Source organism: Lissotriton helveticus, chromosome 8 (genome assembly GCF_964261635.1).
Source record: "Lissotriton helveticus chromosome 8, aLisHel1.1, whole genome shotgun sequence".
NCBI classification, from domain to species: Eukaryota; Metazoa; Chordata; class Amphibia; order Caudata; family Salamandridae; genus Lissotriton; species Lissotriton helveticus.
In genome coordinates, this window is record NC_136069.1 from 1,193,475,313 (window position 1) to 1,193,497,944 (window position 22,632).

The following is a 22,632-nucleotide window of genomic DNA, read 5'->3' on the forward strand; positions in this document are numbered from 1 at the left end:
TCGTACCAATAATTTTGAAAGGAAAAAAAACATTTAAACTCAATCCCCAATATACTGCTGGATCAGAAAATCCAAACTCATAGGTCGAGCACCTACCAACAGCTGCAATCCCTGAAGCCACTCTCTTCTGTGGGCTGACTCAGAATGTCTCATTTTTCACCTCCTGCATATACTTCTCTCCTGTGATTTCTCTGCTCCAGCAGTGGGCTTTCACTCCAGAGACTCATGACCAAAGTTTCCCACTCAGTTATTGCTTCTGTTGTCTGGTCTAGTAACACATCCACTTTAGGTATGCTAGGCCTCCAAAATGTATTTCTGCCCGCCCATGAGCACTAGGGTATTCTGAAGTGTTGACTTGAGCATTAGCCATCTAGTTTTCTGGTGGGGGTATTAACCTAACCCAAATGCATCTCAGTATTAATATCAGGTATCCTAACCAGTTTTTAATTTGAGCCGGTGGTTTCCAGTGCTCGGCACCAGGACTTAATTGTCAACACCAGAACGTATGACTGTCTGCCACATGGTGGTGTTGTATATCTAATTTATAGATTAACCCAACAGCAGTTGTTTATTTATTCAATATACAGTAACATGACTAATATCTGCCACCTAAGACATTCATATAGCATTTGGGGCCTGGAATAGTCTTAATTGTCACTCTTGTAGGAGCGTAATGGTTAGTAGTTGTGTTGGTGCTGTCATTGGCAGCACTGGCAGTGGCAATACGTGTCACAAACTGCATTTGCCTCGTGACGAGGGCCCTGTCAGTTATTTTTTTTAAATCAAATCAAAAGAGACTTTATTCGGTTTCATTCAACCATAGAAATGCATCACATACAGTACATACATAAAATGACATTGTTAAAATATGATTACAGATTTTAGTTCGGGTGTCCGCATTAGATCCACGGAGCTCACACTCATTATAAAACATCATTCATTGGTCCAGACAGATTCGCATTTTAAGAGTCAACTTTAAAAATTCAAGAACTTGGAGGACACTGTCGCTGTGCAGCAATTGTAAGTATAAAAAGGCTGGTCGTATCTGATTAAAATTAAGTTTCTTTAAAAGAGCAATTAAAAAGCGTTTACGTGGGTATTCGTAAAATCTGCATAAAAACATAAAATGCAACATGTCCTGTGGAGACTTTCCGTCGCAGCCACAGGATATTGAATTTTTGCTAAAACTCTCCTTTTTGGGTCTGATGAGCAGATGCTGAAACAGGTTAAGTCTGAATCTCGTTAGTAAAAACTTTTCGTGAGTACTTAGAGTGCCAAGTAGGTAAGGCTCCGTTGTCAGACAGGTTTTGACCTTATACATTTCCTTACACTTGTTTTTTGTAACTCAGCACCCTCCCTCACAGCCTTCTTTCGCAGAAGAAAGGTCTGCTTGATTAGATCAACGTCCCCCCTCATAATTCCAGTTGGATGTTCGAACAAGTCGGGACGACCCAACTCCAAAAAACAGGTTTTTAAGTACTTCATCCAAGGGGTACCCAACGCCTTATCGTGAGCCATAAAATCATTCACAATTAAATGTGTTAAGGGGATATCTTTACACAGCCACATGTTCAACCAGCAGGTCAACGGTCGCAGGGATAGGATATCGCTCAAATATCCCACTCCTAACTCCTCGTGAACTGCAAAGTTAGAAGTGGCGGCCGGGACACACAGAAGCCGTTTGTAAAATACGTTTTCTGTGATCTGAAGTTGTCCTCCCGCCAAGTAACCCCAGAGCTCACTGCCGTACGCTGCAGTCGCTACGGATTTTGCATCGTATAATTTTAACATTGCGCTCGTGGGCTTTTTGCCTAGTTTTGAGGCAAAGTTAAAAATAGAGGCGTTAACCCTAGTGACAGCACATCTTTTCTTTGCAAGTTGAGGGCCCCACGACAGTTTAGAGTCAAAGAGTACACCTAGATAGGAGAATGTATTGGAGAACGGTATTACCGCCTCGTCTAATCTAAAGGTGTATTGTCTCTTTGGTTGTTTCCCAACTTGCATAATGAACGATTTGGAGTTCTTAACTAACAAATCTCTATCTTCCATGAATTTTTTAAAAGCATTAAGTAATAGTTGAAGGCCTTTTGCAGTTCTGGATAACAAAAACGCATCGTCTGCGTATAACAAGACAGGGATACTTCTTCTCCCTGCTCTCGGGCTATCGGCTTTCACCTCCTGTAAAACATCATCCAGCTCATTTATATAAAAATTAAAAAAGAAGGGAGCAAGTATGCAACCTTGGCGCACACCCTTCCCAGTTCTAAATTCATCTGTTACGCACAGGTCTTGGGAATACCTTATATTTGCGCTTGTGTTAATATGAAGGTCAACTAAAAAGTTTATAATCCCGTTGTCTACTCCCTTGTCCCACATGGACCCCCACAGCTTCCCCCTGTTCACACAGTTGAAAGCTGAGGATTGGTCCATGTAGGCAAGGTGGACTGTACCTTTTTGGGCAATGGTATATTTGCTAAGTATAAGGAAGAGGTTTAAACATTGTGTTGTGGTCGATCGGCCACTGCAGAAACCATATTGTGTAATAGACATGATGTTGTTATCCCGTGCCCACTCTGAAAGTCTCTGTAGTACAATTCTCCCCACCAATTTAGCCATGGAATTAATTAGGGAGATAGGCCTATAACAAACCGGGCTATCCCTATCCCCTTTTTTGAATATAGGCACAATAGTGGAAAGCCCCCAGGACAATGGGCAACCGACTCTTGCGGCTGCGTTAATAACCGCCACAATAATCGGCGCCCAGAAATTGGGATCAGATTTAAAAAGATCGGGAGGTATCCCATCGGGGCCTGGGGATTTTCCCACTGTGAGTCCCTCTATCCCCACTAGCACCTCTCCTCTACTAACATTAAAACATGTGCCCCCTTTAGTGGGCTCAAAATGTACAGTGTTAGCCTCGGTGCCCCCATACAGTTCTTTAAAATGAGCAACCCACTCTTCCTTTGTTATAACACCTTCTAATCCCTCTCCCGGATCTTGCACCAGGAAGGGTTTTTTAAGGACCGCCCAAAATCTAGCGCTATTTTTCAGAGTTTGCGGTTCCAGGATCTCAGGCCAAGCCTCATTCTTCAGAGCCTCCTTCCATGAGGCAATGACTGATTTATACTCTTTACGTGACCTTTGAACTATTTCTTTATTTCTTGGTTTTACTGATAGAGCAGCTCTGAGGTCACGGGCAGCTTTAGAGCATTCCTTATTGAACCACCTCGGGCCCTCCCTCCCCCGACTCTTTGCTGGTTCTGTCATTAAGGTAGCTATTTTAGCTGTTATGCTCTGAAAATCCGACAGAACCAGTGTTGGATCGGAGTCAGCCCGTGCGCATCTATTAATTGCATCACTACAGGTATCTTTAATGTTCTGATATATAAGGTTCGGGGTACACATAGACCATTTTAGACGACGTCTGCCATCAGTATCCGTTACCCTACCCCTGGACAGATTACAGTTTGCACTAACCACCCATTGTATTTTTTTTTACAAATTTAACACTGATCTTACCTGACACAGCAGAAGTGATGCCTTTATTGGAAACTCTTTAATCGGCCATCAGTCTCCTTGAATATGCTACCTGTTTTGCAGACCTCTGATCTTGGTTTTCCCCAACACCTCATCTGAGCTCATTGGTTTGCACACCATTGCGAAAGTACTCCAATTTAGCAGTCAACATGCCAACAATCATTATCCTTCACTATATCTTGCTCCCCACTAATTTTCTGGGAAAACACTACTCTAGCCTAGGGTGCCCTTGAACGGTCTGTTTTTACAGACAGCCCACTCAGTGGGTTTTCACTGACTCCTGTGTGTGCACATCAGCTACTTAAGGAAGAAGCTGGACTGGGCACTACAATGGTCACCACCTTCGCTTACCTCTGCCAGTTGAGGAGAGATAGTCTATGAGAACGAATTCTGAAAGGGTCCTTCTACCATGCACTTCATTTTTAAATATCCTGGTGCTGTCACTTTTTCTGAAGGCTTCCGATGTCTCCAGTATGTCTCCTGCATCTACTCCTACTGAGGCACATGTAAGAAAACCCAAGAAGTGGAACTGGCCAGGAGCCCCTCCAAGGTACATTCGCCATTTGAGGGTGGTTTGTTCTGCCCCACCCATTTATTGTTTTTGAAACCTACGTGATGGATGATACATTTATTTTCCTAAGGAAAATACATTATATTTTCCATTAGTTAATAACCAATGGTTTGATGAATGGTTGTTGCCTTTGCACAAATTTTGTTTAAAATTGTTACTATACACCTTCACAAAATTAGAAATGTAATGCTGACACATGATTGAGTCATGACAAATATATTTAGATGCTTTGTTGTGCTCGCAAACAATTGTGGTACATCATTGAGTGTGTCATAATTGAGTTTGTTCAATGGCAGTAAGTTACAAGAACAACTGTCCATGTATAATTTGGTACAGGGTGTTAAAGTAACTATGCATATTTCACATTTCTTACCTACAACCAGACTGAGAGAATAACCAAAAGGCGCTTGAGCCCATGCAAGTCCATTTCCTGGAAAATACACCGCCTCTGCTGTCCCATTGATGTATCCTCCACCAACCCAAGTAGCTGAAAGGGATTAAAAGAGCAGAAAAAGAAAACAGTAAATACGCAGGAAACGGGAAATATTGCGTATTTGTTCTGATGTACTCAAACATATTTGGGATAGATCAGAGACAAGAAAAATCCAATATTTTGGACTGAACAAAAAGGTTTGACATTTGATGTTTTGGAGCTACAGGGCAGTGGTGGAAGTGTGAGATTTCGTATCAAAGATTTAAAACATCAAAAGGGCATATACATATTAGGAAGGCAGATGTGTCAAAGACCAGACTGAATCTTTGACCTTGCGTTACTTCCTGCCAGGCTTTGCAAATATAGCTGAATAACGTAGAGTAAAATTGTGAACCAAAAGGCATCTAAAGCATTAAATTCAAAAGCCCTTTTGAAAACACTCCTACCCTATTAGACCCCAAACCCAATAGCTGAACTTCTAATACTTTGCAAAGAAATTGAAGTTGAGACAAACCTCTATTTTTTTCAAAATTGGATGAGGACTAGTGAAATTAGGTCATTGATGTAGACCTCGCACCACTGTGGAAAAAATAAAATATTTTCCAGATAGGATTGAAGAATGAATCTAGTGGGACACTACGTCCGTTTCTAACTTGGGAGGCCATCCTGACTATTTTTCTTCAAGTTGTAATGATTTAAAGTTCTACTTTTGAGGTTTATAACACAAAATAATACTATTAGTTGATACTGCATTATAAATGAACAGGTTCCGAACAGTGCTTCATTTGTAAAAGAACGTAAAACAACACTAGGTGGCTACTTGATTTTAACACATTTTTACTTTTGTATAAAGATCAATAAACATGACCTCTACCTTTTTTTAACACATGTGTATAACACTTTTCAAAGCTTGCATCTCATTTCAAAGAAGGGAGTGTTCCCAACTATCGATTCTGAAATATGCAAATTCTAAAGGGACATTGTGCTCAATAAAAAAATAACCAACACAAATTGAAATATATACAAAAGATAAATTAAAGCATGTGGTAATCAGTGTGAGAGCCAGAGCATAACATCAACAATAGATGCGCTTGGTACACAGTATGAGGTCCAGATTTTTCTAATATGGACTTGAAGAAATTGTGTTTCACTACAACTTAATTATATTGATCCATATTGATGTGTGTTGTACAAGAATACCCCATTGTTAATTGTCTACCCGTTTCAACCCCGACTTCCCTTATGGGTACTCCTCAGGACAAGGGCTGGGTGATTTCTTAAACACCAAAACTGGAAGTATATTTGGTGGTGTCTCAGTGATGTTTGAACCAGATTTCTACTAGCAAGACTTTGTTATATGCCTTTGAACTTTGTGGCTGCAGCATCTGAAATGAACAATCCTCTTAACAGGCTTTCATTCAAATCTTTTGAACTGTTGATTAGTTTCCAGCCGCAGTGTCTAAAATAAGCCAGTCCCCTTCTGTCGCTTGTTATTTTGAAAGATGCTTGCAAACACGGTGTCATTAGGACAGGCCTCTTTCAGGTTTTCGCATCCAAAAACGTATTAAAGAAGGCGTGCCGGTGCCCAAAGCTTTGCTTTGGTGTTGCTATTAAAAATCGGTAAGTTAAATACCAAGGCTGAGTAGTGTTGAATCCATCTCAGGTCTTTAATCCACTTCCAGACACCCCTGCCCCTGAATCTCACTCTTTCCGGCCCCTGCTCTTTCTCTTTATAACTGTTTTTCCCTCTCTCTCTTCCTCCTTTCCCGCCTGTTTTCTTTTCTCTCTCTTACTTGCAATGTATTGCGATGAAAAATAAATACCAGTCCCCAAATTTGAGGTCGAGTTGGCCCCACCAGCAACTACCGGCACAAATTAAACGTTGGCACAGAGTCAGGGGGAGATTTGCTAAGATTATACACCATATTTGTGTCACAAAAGTGACAAAAATCGGTGCAAAATCCTTTTTTTCTGATTTACTTTCCAGCGCTATACAAGTCAACGTGAAAGTAAAGCAAAGCAGTGCATAGCACTGTTTTTCATTACTTAGCGCCACAGGTGCGTACCTTAGGGGGAGCATGGGTGTTCCCATGCAGCCACCCAACTTTTCTGACACTACACCCAATTTACTAAATAAAGTAGGCAGGGTTCAGCATCATAAAACTGTGCCCTATTGAAGTAGGTACAAGGAAGGAGTAATGCTTTTATTTCTCCTTCCTTTCCCAACTTTGCATGTGTGCGGCACTGTACAGATCACATACGAAGTGGGATTTGTTTTTTAATGAGTCTATGCAAAGTAGTTTGTACTGAAAGGATACCCTTCCAGTACAAAACCTATGCTAGACTCACAGAGACACCTTTGCACCATGGCGCAAAGGTGTCGCTGTGGCGCATGGCAGCTGATTTCAGCGCTGGCGCTAGGTAAAAGGGAGGAGAGTGCCTTATTTTAGTAAACGTGGCACTCTCCTCCTCGTTCCTTTTCACACAGCACAGCATTTGTAGCTGCTGCACTGTGTGAAAAAGTGGTCAATCTGCCCAAAGTGTTCTACTGATATATGAAACATGAGTTGGCCTTACAGTTTTTTACATAGTACTAATTCATTGGATGGCACAAAAATGTGTAATGAAGACAAAAGTCATTTTAAAAGTTTTTGAATGAGTGTGTATGCATCTGGAATACATGATTCAAGGATCTCTTCACAAGATTTAGGTAAAATATCTCTGATTAGTTAAGTTAGTAGACGTAGAGGATGCATAGCAGCTTTCAGCAAATGTTTGCCATTACTTATATATTAAAGTAATCTGTATATGTTCACTAGTAACTGTTAATTGGAAACCAAATTCAATGTTTGCAGGAGAGGCACTAATTCAAGCATTTTGATTGACAATACATTTCTAGAACTAGTTCCCTTTACCCTGACATGCAAAAGACAGAAGTAAATATACACCAGTATAGTAAATGCAGTAGAAGCAGCGAATTACCATTGAGAGATACTAATTATCAGCCTGTGCTTAACATAACCGACTCAGGTAACTGACTGGCCGCTTAAGAAGCTGACCTAACGATCATGTTCAGGGCAGAAACACTAATTAATAGCCCATATAGATTTTGTTTTAAACATTAAACACGAGCCACAATTTAGTATTTACCGTTCATTAGAGGACAGGATGTGGCCTAACGGCTAGGGGGGTAGACTTCTGGGGAACCGCGTTCGAGTCTCGGCAACCACGCTCAACATCCTATGATTCAGGGCAAATCACTTAATCTCACTGTGCCTGACAAAAAAGTGAAAGTGACCTTCTGTAACACAACTTGTGCTTATGTAAAGGGCTCGGGTCAAGTTGGCGGTATATAAAACTCCTAAGAAAAAAAAACAAATTCAGTCTGTTTTAAGGCAATGCTCTTTCACGAGACACGGTTGTGTGATAGTTGCTTGTCTTCTGTTCATGCTCATCCACTTATGGTATTATTCAGGGGTGATTAAAGCACTGGGAAGGGCAACATAATAAAAGAACTGGACTCTCGTCTAAATGCCCAGCTGTCGGTTGCGAAGTCAGCAGCAGCCTCGTCCTTAGTCCTTGTAGGTGATTTTAACTGTCATATGTGCGCGAACTTAAGACCATTTAACAAGGATTGGTCCTGTTGCACAGTGGAGAAAGGGCCACACTTCCTACATTCACCTGAAGGGGTAGACCTAGATAGGGTGCTGAAAGGTCACAATTTGGTCCACACCATGGATCTGGTAGGACTGGGTAGCGGTGGGGAGCTTAATCCGACCTTTAAGGGGAGAGGTTGTCGATCCTATATTGATTACATTATGGTCTCTCCTGTACGTAAAGCTTGGGTCAACAGGGCAGATATTTAGGGACCATAACCCCCTGGTGTTAGAGCTAAAAGGCCGACTATTAAAAATGTGTCACAAGGGGTAGGTTCTGTAGAGAACATAACAGACCAGGGGAGGAGACTTAGATGGTCTAAAGTAGATGGGGACACCTTTTATAAAACTCTAATAATCACAGGGGCAGACGCATTTAATGTATGCCTCGACCCCACTATTGAGGGGGCTGCTGTTGTAAAGGCATTTGAAGAGATGGCGCACCTCATTGAAGGACTATTAAAGACCACTAAGACTGGGATTTTAACTACCACCCCCAGATGGTTTGATAAAGATTGTTCACAGGCACATAAAGTGCTCAAATCTAGCCTAAAATTGCTCCCTAGGGATAAGTTATATATTGCCCAATGCAGGCTCGCATATAGGAAGGCATTAAAAAAACGTAAATCTAGCCTCCAAACGCAAGCCTGGGAGGACCTTAGGGAGGCGGCGGACAGAAGAGACTTGACTGAGTTCTGGAAAATCATAAATAAACCGTGTTTCCAGGACTCAAACGCCCCACAGATTTTAAACACTATTTTGCCTGAGCAGTGGTATTCCCATTTTAAAAACTTATATAATCACACGGGCGAAAACAATAATGATGAAGGGCAGGGGCCAAAATGGATTGCAAGGTTAGAGATCACCCTGGCAGAAGTAGAAGGGGCCATCTCGGGACTAACTAAAAATATGGCGCCCAGCCCTGATGACATACCTCCCGATCTCTATCTTAGTAAAGTGGAGTTGTGGGCCCCCATTCTTACGAGGGTCCTGAACGCGGCAATGGAAGCTGGTCTGCCGTGCTCTTGGTCCTCTGCAACAATAGTCCTGATATTTAAAAAAGGAAACCGGGACGACCCCCAATGCTACCGCTCGATGTCCTTGATTGATGTCACGGCGAAGGTGCTGGGTCGTGTTGTCCTAAATCGCCTCACGGAATGGGCGGATACCCACCAGATAATAACGGACACACAATATGGGTTCAGGGAGGGAAGGTCAACTACGGACCAATGCTTGAACCTCTACTTATTGGTCGCTAAGTACACCATAGCCAGCAAGGAGGCGGTCTACTTGGGGTTCATGGATCTCTGTGCGGCCTTTGACCATGTGAACAGAGAGAAGCTATGGGCCCTGATGATAGGCCTAGGGGTGGACCAGGACCTAGTTGACATTCTCAAAGCTTTGTACTGGAATACCACTGCTTCTGTCCGTTTTAACCAAGACGGAAGCAGGACTTCACCATTTCCATGTACCAGTGGCGTGCGGCAGGGATGCATTTTGGCTCCTTATCTATTTTCACTTTACATTAATAACCTAGGTAGTGAATTAAGCAAACTAGGAGTAGATTCCCCTCAAGTAGGCACCCGCCCAGTCCCCGTCCTGCTTTACGCGGACGACGTGGTGTTGTTAGCCCGGACGTCGCGGGGGCTACAGAGGCTGATTAATGGATTTGTAAGCTTTATGAACACTCTTGACCTATCAGCAAATCTGGAAAAATCCTATGTCATGGTGGCGGGGGCTAGACCAGACAAAAAATGTTCCTCCAATATAGGCACCCACAAAATAGGACAAGTTCAGTCCTTCTCCTATTTGGGTTTATTATTTGATGGGTTTCTAAAGTTTAGACTCATTGTGGATAAACACTGTTCAAAATTGGTGGCCTCAACCGGGGCAATAATGAATTATGGTCGTAGGCTGGGAAGATGGTTCCCTGAGCAAGTGATGAATTTGTATAGATCAATCTGCTGCGCCAAAGTAGCCTACGGGGCTGAAGTTTGGGGCTTCGTAAATATTCATCAGGTTCAGGCAGAGGAAAACAAATTTTTTAGAAGGATACTTAAAATCCCTCAGAGCACACCTGCCTATATTACACATGAAGAATTGGGAGAACCCTATATTGAAGACCAAATCAAGGTCAGGCCACTTTTGGCCTGGGTGAAGATCTGGTCTAACCCTGAGCCAGGACTCAGTAGACAAATTATCACGGATTGTCTGAATAGAGATAAAGGGAGATTCACCCCCTTGTGGAAAAGTAAATTTTGCCATGTTCTGTGTCCCTACGTGTTCCCCATCCTATGTTGTATGTGCATGATTAATATGCATATGTATTCTCCGTGATCGATTAAAGATGCAATTACGGTTGTGTCCATCTCTAGTATGCCAGTTTCCAGTTCTCGTGAAAGCTACGAGTATTAGGCCTATGTAAAGTTACGTTGCCACGTTTCTCAGTGTGCACGTTATTTCATTGTAAAATCCCCGTTTCTAGGCCTCAAAAGGGCCCGGACACCAGATTCAGCTCCTGTCTCCTGAGCCCTCGCTGAGGAGCGATACAGCCCCCACCTGTATTCCTGACCCTTCACTTACTTCCTGCCTCACAGTGCCCGGCTCGGCCTGGCTCTCTGCCTGCTAGTCTGCCAAAAGTATGTTATGATTCTAGTTATCAGTCCAGCCCTCCTTCTCTGCATTCCTAAGCTACTGAATCGCATCAATAGTTTCCGTCATGGTCTAGCCTTTACGTCTCCATGTAAGAGAAATACTGTATTTATGGTCATTTAATATTCTTCAACACGCACTACATGTAGAATAATGCATGCACCAGTCTTAGTGTCTGTTAGCCTTTACCCCGATAACTTTTGGATTCTATCAACATGTTCTCTAAACATCAGATACTAGATAGTGTTTAGGTACATGTCGCCCTGACTCTCCAGACTTCAGTTTCTGCTCCTAGCGCAGAAGTCATAGCCCCCAGCTTCTCCTAGTAACACGTCATTGTCAGTTTGCGCGCACCACTAGGTTAGAGGTTCCAGCTCCTTAGGAAGCCCCCTCCATGTTTCCGCCCCATTTTATGACATATTCTGTTACGTTTACATCACATGTCTATGTTCACGCCTCTTGTTACACCTACTTTCACCCTTATCTTTCGCGACTGCTATTGACCACACCCACTGCTCCGCCTATTGTATGTACTGTAATGCAATTGTTTTAGTATATATACTTGTGCACTGTTATTAAATGTTACGCCGACTCCGATCCTGCCCCCGGCAGCGCTGCCATCCTAGTCCTGTGCAGGTTGTCCTGTTCCTGTCCTTATGCTGTATTAAACCTGCAAACTCCTACTACCTCGAATCTTGACTCTTATTTATTGAGCTATCTGTTATTACTATATCCAGTCAAAAATAGATCCGGTATTATTTATTTATATACCACATAATGGCGCCCGAACAGGAACTTGCCCTTTCCCCACGCGCCGGTGAAGCCACGCAAGCCCCCTGATCCTCTGCAGCCGTGACGGAACCATACCGGCCATGTGCAGATATTTCTGCTTCAAGTATCCCTCAGGCCCACGGAGGAGACGGAGGTTGCGGTCCAGCATCCAGACGAGGCGGTGGAGGAACGCGGCGAGTCCCGACCAGAGCCCAAGCCGAGAGTCCAAGGTCCGAGGTATCCGGAGGCCCACCCGTAACAGAAGTCCGAAGTGTGTCCGTCCGGCGTCGTAGCAGTCCAGTCCAGTCCGAGGCCTTCCGTTCTTGCTGCCCGGTGAGTACCGTTGCTGGGGTAGTATCTAGACAGGGTCAATCTAATTGACTCTGGTCCGTGGGTTTGGTGGTACACAGATCCAACACGAAGTGTCCACTTAGGTGGATGCGGGTCCTGACGCGTCTCTTTATGAGACCGGTAAGTTTCGTACTGTTTCAGCAGTGCATCTAGTTTCTGTTCTAGTCAGTTCTGTTCTCGAGAAAATTCATGTATTCTGTTTTCAGTATTCCAGGTAGTATTTTGTCAAGACTGTTATTTTAAAATGTCATTCATGTATTTTAATGTCGTGGAATGAAAGTGGTGTAATTATCGTGTTCATTGTGTATTGTATTGTGTCTAGATTACAGTCCAGTCATGCCTTTGTTTTCCAAACTACGTCAGTTAAAAACTAGAAAAGGTCTGTTAGAAGAAGCAGTTCCTGTCCCGCCTAGGGACAGTCCAGGTCATTTTATGTATCAAAAGCATGGCATAAGTGCCATATTGTATCTAGATTTATGGGTGGAGTACACCAAAGAGTTAGAGGAAAAGTATAGATGGCCCGTATCAGGTACGTGGGATGCCGAGTGCATCATGCGAGTAGAAGAAGCATTATGGAAAAAGAAAGCCAGACAGTCACAGAAAGATGCCATCGAGTTATGGCGCAAAGAATCTCATAAAAGAACCGAAAAAGAAATCAGGAAGTCAGAATTAAGTAGGGAATCCTTAGAAAGAGCCCAAGAAAGGGAATTAATCGAAATAGGTGAACGAGTTAAAACCGAACAGTCAGACAGACAGAGGAATGCCCTCATTAAGGGTATGTATCCTCTTCTTGCCGAGGGCTTGCCAAAAGCGACCCCGGAGGCATCCAGTAATTTTCCGCCACCATTAGTTCCGACCAAGCTACGTCACAAACCGACCGCAGCTGATATTTTTATCTCGTCCTATTTGGACGACACAGTCCCAGAATATGCAAATCCTGTTCCGTCAGTTCCTGTAAATGATGAAATTCCTGCTCCTCCAGTCACCAGGGCACCTGTTGCAGTACCTGCTACGGTACCCCCGGTCCAGCCCGTAGTACAACTTCCCGCCACATCAGTCACTCTGCCAGCACGAAGAGTATCAGTCGACGATTCCAGCTTAGGGGCCGCAGGAGGAGGTCCTCCTGGTACCCCGCCGCCATACCAACGTGTAACGTTAGTCGAGTTACATGAACGTGCGTTACAGCGTACGCCCAAATATAAGTCCGTTGCAGAAATCCGACGAGCTCTTACTGAATGCCGCTATGATCCAGTCACAGGCGATGATAGTACGGTTATATATTCTATACGTGTAAGACGGGTGACCGGGTATTTGGACACCCTACCGGATATGAAAGAAGATCTAGACAGAATATATCGTTTCATCCGTACAGGGGATGATCCAGAAAGTATTGGCGAAGCCATGTCTCAAAGGAAAGCTGAGATCCAGCTCATGATATTAAAATTTCTGATTAATTGTTTAATAAGGGAACAAGATTATCCGACCAAAGATCCGGCCGAAATGAGAACCCTGACCAGGTGGAGTGATAATATAGCCGAGGGTAAGCACAGAACCATCAGTAGTATAGAGAGTATGTACAAGAAAATTCGTAAGGAAATAATAAGGTTACACGAACAACGTAAAACAGCACAAGTAAGTGAGAAAGAGAATGACTCTCCTACCGAAGAGGTAGAGGACGAGAATCCCGCCAGAATAGCGTATGTAGGTAAATCTAGATTTCCAGGCCGACATTTACGCCTAGAACACAAGAAAGTCTTTCATCATCCAGCACCAGAACAAGGCTCTCTAGAACAAGTGTTTCAAGCTACCGATCACATTCTGAAATCACGAATCGGTTATAGTGAGTTAAGTACTATGCATAAACAAGAACTAGTCCGATCAGCAGTCCGATGGGTTACTGATTCTACCACTTTTCCAGACGAAATAGTGGCACAAATGTTTCTGAAACTGCCCCCAGCCGAGCAGCGACTGGTGGGTATGTATATGATTCAGCACCTCATTACATTGTATGAGGGACAACATTCTGATCCAGGTCCGTTACATGATGTCCTGAACGAGTTACTCCAGTATAGATGGAAAGGTTTAGGTACCGATTTAATTAGTGTCATTCTAGAACAGCGTCATAAATATAGTATGTTTTTGAACCCGCATTTTGTTCACGTCTCACCTCCAGAAAGTAAACCGTTTTACATAGATAGACAGAATCCGTTACGAGAAGTACACCCAGTCAGGACAGCAGATGGTGAAATGCAACGAGTATTTGTTTACACCCCGATTACAAAGATGGAACTCTTAGAGATGAAGAAATGAATCCCCTGTCACGACAAAGATCCAGCAGGGTTCCACCGAGAGTTAAAGGACATGCTCCGTATGGGAGAATATACGTATCCAGATATTATTAAAATGCTAAAGGTCCTGTTACCCGCAGGGGTATACGAAAAACTCAAGGAAAAAGAATGGGAGGTGGGAGAGAAAAAGATCGATTGGGCAGTTCTAGAAGCTGAAGATAAGATACGAGTACCAGGTACCGGTCTTGGAGAGAAATGTAAAGAATTACCAGAACTGTTAATACAAGTTTTGCCCAGATTGTTAGCCACTAAAAAGGAAGACTGGGATGCAATCTCAGCCTGTAAACAGAAACAAGATGAAGACACTAGTGATTTTTATTCTAGATTTGAAAAATGTTTCATTATAAACAGTGGATTGAAGACGAGTAGCGAGTCATACCCTCATCTTTTTGTTACTAAACTAGTCGAGAATTCAAGTCCACAAGTTAAGAATCGAGTTTTGAAAGTCGAAAGTACATGGCAAGCTAGTACCCCGTCCCAGATGTTACAGATGCTCCAGTATCACCAGAATAGAATCAGAGAAGAGCAAGAACACGAGAGAAGACGTATGAAAGACACGAAAATGAAAGTACTAGTTGCACAATCTGTGCCACAAGACAGTCAGAAGAGGGGTCCGAATCAAGGCAGTCATCCTGCAGCTCCCGTTAAAGGGACATGCAATTATTGTAAACAGCCAGGTCATTTTATAAACGAGTGTGCAGTTCTGAAACATAATATAGCCACTGGTAAGACTAAAGAAAGACCACGTCCGCCTAGACAAGAACAAGTTTCACAGACTTCTCAGCCACAGAATGCACAACAGACAGTTCCAGCGCCGCAGCCTATCGCTGCAACACAGCATGTTACACAGCAGATGTACCAGTATGCTCAGACAGAGTATCCAGAGTACCAACAATACTCATGAAACAGCCTAGAGAGGGAGGTAGGCTTGCCTCTCATCGAGATTCCTGTAGATCAAGAAGGTCCCTATATTCATAGTCAAGTATTAGGAAAAGACAGAAAGTTTCTGATTGATACAGGGGCAAGTAGGACTACCATAAGTCATGACGAGGTTCCAGGGGCTCCGCTCTCAGGCTCTAGAAATGTTTCCCTTGGATTTTCAGGAAAGCCTATTGTAAACGAGATTTCAAAGCCAGTTATTCTAGAAGTAGGTCCATTGTCCCGCACTACTGATCTATTACTTACAAAATCATGTCCAGAAAATCTGTTAGGCATTAAGACACTGAAAGAACTAGGTGCAGTTATTTGCTGTTCCCCAGAGGGAATACGTTTGTTTTTACGTGACTTCAAGGGTCACTATGTATTACGAGATTTTGATCCGAGATTGTCTAATGTCCCGCAGCATCTATGGGCGCAAGGTCCAACTGATGTAGGTTACATGCAAATCACACCCCATCGTGTGACTCTCAAGCACGGTGTAGTGTTACCACGAATCAGACAGTACAGATTACCACCTGAGGCTGTAGCGGCCTTATCTAAAATAATTGACGAGCTCATGGCTCAAGGAGTAGTTGTAGAAACTGACTCCAATGTATGTAATTCTTTGATCATTCCAGTCATGAAACGTACTGATCCAAATGGACCCCCAGTATATCGATTAGTGATTGACCTTCGAGAACTCAATAAATGTATTATTCCCCAGTACCCAGTTGTTCCAGATATTTCATCCCTGTTGACAGCCATTGATTCTGAGGCAATATTCTTTACCGTAATTGACCTCAAGAACGCGTTTTTCAGTGTCCCCATTCATCCGGACAGCCAGTACCTTTTTGGTTTTTGTTTAAATGGAAGGAGCTATAAATTCACACGAGCTCCTCAAGGTTTCACAGAAAGTCCTAGCATTTACAGTCAAGCACTTAAGAGACAACTAGACAACATTCACATGCCAACTGACACTGCCCTGCTCCAGTATGTCGATGATCTACTGATCACAGCCCGTTCTGAACGTGCTTGCGAGCGAGCATCACTTACAGTCTTGTATTTCCTTGCCGAGATGGGGCACAAGGTGTCCCCTTCAAAGCTTCAATTCTGTGTCCAGCAAGTGATCTACTTAGGCCACGTACTGTCCAAGTGGGGTAGACAGTTGACACCCGATCGTATCCAGTTAATAGCGAGTCTTCCTCAGCCCAAGACACAGAAGGAGGTACGTGCTTTTATCGGCCTTACTTCTTATTGCAGACAATGGATTCCTCAGTATGCATTTCTAGCCAAGCCACTGATACAGTTAACGACACAGGAGGCAGCCGTATCGACTGTCCTCCCTTGGACATCTGAACATACACTTAGCTTCAATGAGTTAAAGAAAGCTCTATGTCAAGCTCCTGTTCTAGCTACACCAAACTACAGTAAGCCTTTTACACTTTTTGTTACAGAACGTGATGGTACAGCATTATCTGTTCTCACACAAGATCAAGCAGGACAATACAAGCCCTGTGCTTATTTTTCGAGCACATTAGATCCAGTAGCCCAGGCTCTGCCTGCGTGCCTCAAGTCAGTTGCAGCCACAGCACTAGCTATCAGACAAAGTGATTCCATAGTATTAGGACACTCCTTGACAGTACAAGTTCCACATTCCGTGGAAGTTCTTTTAAACCGAACACAGACTCAGCACTTGACAGTTGCACGTTTAACAGGTTATGAACTGACACTGTTCCAGCCACACATAGAAATCAGACGCTGCAACGTTCTAAATCCCGCTACACTGTTACCGTCAGTTAATTCGAATCCTGCCACACACGACTGTGTGGAAGTAGTTAACACTATGACTAAGCCAAGACAAGATCTGACAGATATTCCATTACCAGATCCTGACCTGACACTTTATGTGGATGGTTCATGTATGAGAACAAGTACAGGAGAACTAGTAGCCGCGTATGCAGTGACTACTGACACTGAAGTTATAGAAACACACCGTATTGACACCCTGTCTGCTCAAGCAGCAGAGCTAGTTGCTCTGACACAAGCCTGCATACACGCCAAGAACCTGAAAGTCAATGTTTACACAGATTCACGCTACGCATTCGGAGTCGTACACGACTTTGGAGTGCTCTGGCAGGAGAGAGGTTTCATGACTTCTCATGGAACCAAGATTCAGCATGGTCTCCTTATTCAAGCTCTGTTAGATGCCATACATTTACCGACATCCATTGCCATCATGAAATGCAAAGCACACACGAAAGTTACAGACATTATTTCCCAAGGTAATGATCTAGCAGATCGAACAGCCAAGCTTACAGCACAGACTCCAGACATGTCAGTTAATCCGACACAGACACATACTCCAGATCCGACTACTAGTATGACAGTTAAGGACCCCACTCAAGATGTCATAGATATCCAGTTACATGCTACTCCCGATGAAATCAAGAAATGGTCCGAACAAGGAGGGGTCCAGACAGATCAGGGATGGGTAACGAAGGGAAAAGCCACATGGTTTCTCCCCGACTCAATGGTTCAAGTCATTATCAATACCGCACATAGTCCAGCACACTTAGGAGAAAAAGCCATGTTAGACAGTATCCAGAACATTTGGTTTAACAAGCATTTACGAGCTGCAGCCAAGCAGAAAGTCCGTACCTGTATGATATGTTGCCAGTTTAATCCAGGTAAAAGTGTCCCGGTGGAACAAGGTGGATTCCAGCCCCCTGACCACCCTTTTGAAGCCCTCCAGATGGATTATATTCAGATGGAGCGATGTCGAGGTTTCAAGTATGTCCTTGTAGTTGTATGCGCTTTGTCCAGGTGGACAGAAGCATATCCAGTCCCAGATTACACAGCCGCGACCACTGCCAAGCAGTTGGTTCGTGAATTCTTCCCCCGCTATGGACTCCCTAGGGTCGTATATTCTGATAACGGCCAGCCATTCTCATCTGAACTGATGAAACACGTTTCCCTGTTGTTAGGATACCAGTGGAAGTTCCATTGTGTACGCCATCCTGAAGCAGCCGGTCTAGTAGAGAGACATAACCAGACCCTGAAAATCCGCATTGCTAAAGTTTGTAAAGAGAAAGGTGTGGACTGGCTAGTAGCTCTGCCAGTCGCTCTGTTTTATATGCGCATGGTCGCACATTCCAGATCAGGTCTGTCCCCGTACGAGGTCATTTTTGGCCGCCCCCCGAATATGTGGGGTACACCTAGACCCCGAAGTATTACAGATGTTTCAAGTAATATGCTGACAGATTACCTAGCTTCCTTGATGTCTGCCCTACACTCTTGTCGTTCACAGGTTGCCGCCGCATTTCCAGACAATACCGAGGTGGCACCGCATGAAATCGTTCCCGGAAGTCTGGTTCTCGTAAGGAACTTTGATCGTTCAAGTCCGCTGGAGCCCCGCTGGAAGGAGCCCAAGCAAGTCCTCCTGGCCACCCGTACTGCCGTCAAGCTGGAAGGCAGGAAGGGCTGGGTGCATTTGTCGCATGTAAAGAAGTTTTATGGACTAAAGACTGTTTCCAAGAACATTTCCGAGGATTTTAAAGACTGCCAAAGTACTATTCTCAAGGACTGTCCCGCAAAAGACACTGATTCAAAACCCTCCCTGTTAGAGAAAACTCCGCAGCAGGAGTATAAGTTGAAATTAAGGTCTAGTAAAATAAGTCAGCCAGTTTGATTGTCTAAGTCCTCCCCTAGGTGAAACGGTTAGACCGGTTTCTGACATGTATAAAATAGACCCCCATAGAGAGAGAGTTAGTGAGAACTCTAAAAGTTGCATTATTATTTTATGTTTCCTGCTATATCTCAGCCTTATGATTACCTGCACGAGTTATGCATTGCATTTATGTTTTCCAATTTCTCATGTAAATAAGTCTTCTAATACTACAGTAGAGCATACGTTTAGTGATCTGCCTCCTCATGAACTATCTTATCGTCTTGCTATGCGAAATAATTCCTTTATCCGCATGTTACATTATTCACACCAGACCAGCAATGCCACTAATTGTTGGGTGTGTGGTCGACTCCCCCCTTTCCAGACACCGAAGGGAGTTCTGCCACTCTTTCCTTATCCATTTTCACATACTGGTTCGTGTGGAGCATGGTCCACGTTAACGTCATCCTCAACTGATATGTCCTTCCTGAACAGTACATGTTTTCCAGACAAGCAAGGTCTTCCCCGCAGAACAGGGTTAGATCTAGAAAATGAAGTTTATAATTTGGGTAATTATTCTTCGAATTTTATGGTCCTGAATGTTCAGTCTGATTCTACTCCAGACTTACCTGCTATGTCAGTACTACCAGTCAAAGGCGAATTATGTGTCAGAAATAATGGTTCCGTACATGTAGGACATAGTGATTGTACTACTATTGTCAAGTATAGTGACAGTGGGAAATCTATTTTCAAAGCTTCACGTCATTCTTATTTTGTTTGTGGTCAGACCGCATATGTTCGTCTGCCCCTCGATTGGGAGGGAACTTGTTACATTGCCTTCCTACTGCCACCAGTTTTTCTAGCCCCACCTGACTATCATAGGAACTCCCACCTAGTACATACTAGACACAAGAGAGACCTCCCGATTGTCGATTATACTGAAACTGCTCTAGAACAATACATAGATATCAATAAAGGTGTCTTTCCCTACTTAGGTACTGTCGTGAATAGTAAATTGATACGTAGATTGACCAGAACACTTGAAGCAGTAGTGATTGAGACTACCTCTGCTCTAGGTAACTTAACCGAAGAGCAATCTTTTATGAGAATTGTCGTGCTCCAGAATCGTCTCGTCCTTGACGTCATACTGGCCGATAGGGGCGGGGCATGTAGAGTCATCGGATCTAGTTGCTGCATTTTCATTCCTAATAACGCGCCGTCCGTTTATTCAGCTATAACCAGACTGCATAAAATTGCCCATCTGTTACACCAAACTCCAGGCACCTGGACATGGTCCGGTTGGTTCTGGAGTATAATTTCTACCTGGGGATGGAAAGTGTTGTCCTTTCTAGGTATTGCAGTGGCGATCACATTCAGTTGCTGCCTCTGTATACAATGTGGCCCTGCGATTTGCGGCATTTGTGCTACCTCTTGTATTCCTAGTCCCAAGTCCCGTCCTAAATCCCGTTCCAAGACAATTCGAGATGAGCAAATGATACTTTATGAGATGATAGATGGTATCATGAATATTGATGTTTCCTGATGGAAACGTAGTGACAAGGAGGGAATGTGGAAAAGTAAATTTTGCCATGTTCTGTGTCCCTACGTGTTCCCCATCCTATGTTGTATGTGCATGATTAATATGCATATGTATTCTCCGTGATCGATTAAAGACGCAATTACGGTTGTGGAGAAGCGTGGCTCAGTGGTTAGAGGCGGCAGACCCGGAAGCTGAGATCGGCCGTGGACCAGGGTTCGATTCCCCGCCTCGGCGGGTCTTGGGCTCAAAATTCCACGGACTCGACAATTCTCGCTCTGGTGCCTACTCGACTCACGGGGTCACACTCTGCGACTCTGGGCAATAGCTTGCTTAATCTCCACTACGGCCCCTCGCGGCGGGATGCCTGGCTTTCACCTTGTGGATACCCTGCCGGGGTATCTCACAGGGGAATACCAGGACGGGTTCCCTAAGCAAGCGCCTTGAGACCCCTGGGTGATTCGTGCGCTATATAAATCGAAATACATTTACATTTACATTTACATTTACATTTACATTTACATTTACATTTACATTTGTGTCCATCTCTAGTATGCCAGTTTCCAGTTCTCGTGAAAGCTACGAGTATTAGGCCTATGTAAAGTTACGTTGCCACGTTTCTCAGTGTGCACGTTATTTCATTGTAAAATCCCCGTTTCTAGGCCTCAAAAGGGCCCGGACACCAGATTCAGCTCCTGTCTCCTGAGCCCTCGCTGAGGAGCGATACAGCCCCCACCTGTATTCCTGACCCTTCACTTACTTCCTGCCTCACAGTGCCCGGCTCGGCCTGGCTCTCTGCCTGCTAGTCTGCCAAAAGTATGTTATGATTCTAGTTATCAGTCCAGCCCTCCTTCTCTGCATTCCTAAGCTACTGAATCGCATCAATAGTTTCCGTCATGGTCTAGCCTTTACGTCTCCATGTAAGAGAAATACTGTATTTATGGTCATTTAATATTCTTCAACACGCACTACATGTAGAATAATGCATGCACCAGTCTTAGTGTCTGTTAGCCTTTACCCCGATAACTTTTGGATTCTATCAACATGTTCTCTAAACATCAGATACTAGATAGTGTTTAGGTACATGTCGCCCTGACTCTCCAGACTTCAGTTTCTGCTCCTAGCGCAGAAGTCATAGCCCCCAGCTTCTCCTAGTAACACGTCATTGTCAGTTTGCGCGCACCACTAGGTTAGAGGTTCCAGCTCCTTAGGAAGCCCCCTCCATGTTTCCGCCCCATTTTATGACATATTCTGGTACGTTTACATCACATGTCTATGTTCACGCCTCTTGTTACACCTACTTTCACCCTTATCTTTCGCGACTGCTATTGACCACACCCACTGCTCCGCCTATTGTATGTACTGTAATGCAATTGTTTTAGTATATATACTTGTGCACTGTTATTAAATGTTACGCCGACTCCGATCCTGCCCCCGGCAGCGCTGCCATCCTAGTCCTGTGCAGGTTGTCCTGTTCCTGTCCTTATGCTGTATTAAACCTGCAAACTCCTACTACCTCGAATCTTGACTCTTATTTATTGAGCTATCTGTTATTACTATATCCAGTCAAAAATAGATCCGGTATTATTTATTTATATACCACACCCTGGCTAAAATATGTAAAGTGTACTCTAGAGGACATTGTTTGCAAGAATCTCTTCACTAATCCTGAAGCTGTTACTCCCCACGATAAAAGGAGAGTCAAGAAAATGTTTGGGGAATGGATAACTTCAAGCAGGGCGGCCATTGAAGAACGCAAATCCATAGCTGTTGCTTACAGACTATTGAAAACAGAGAGTGGAATGGAACCCTATCTCTCTCTGACCCACAACGAACAGGACAGATTTTTTTATGACCTGTTTTCGGTTTAACCTCCTGCATCACTTATTGGCCGACCCCCCAGGTTTTACTTTAACGGTTGAGCAGAAGGGTACCTGCGGCTGCGACAATAGGTCTCCGCAGGATACCCTTCATTTTGTTTTACTATGCTCATTTTATACATTACCTAGGTGCAAGTTCCTGGTGGGAATCTTGAAAAGAGCTAAGTTCAAACACGCCAAAGTAGCTTTATTGTTCTTGCAAAAGGCCAATGACGCATATACCCTGTCTTGTATTACGAGTTTTATCAAGATGGCGGTGAGGATAAGGTACTCGAGAGGGATGATTTGATTGCAATGTCCGTTAACCGAGAGAT

General features: G+C 43.7%; 1 protein-coding gene across 1 annotated transcript in view; it reads right to left on the bottom strand.

The window, feature by feature from the left end:
- The window catches only part of SLC5A7 (solute carrier family 5 member 7), a 393,122-nt gene that overhangs the window by 186,622 nt on the left and 183,868 nt on the right, over window positions 1–22,632 (bottom strand). Inside the window, exon 2 of the mRNA XM_078656154.1 lies at window positions 4,482–4,595. Within this exon, the coding sequence (XP_078512280.1) occupies window positions 4,482–4,595 (114 nt within the window). The remainder of the gene's footprint in view (window positions 1–4,481; window positions 4,596–22,632) is intronic.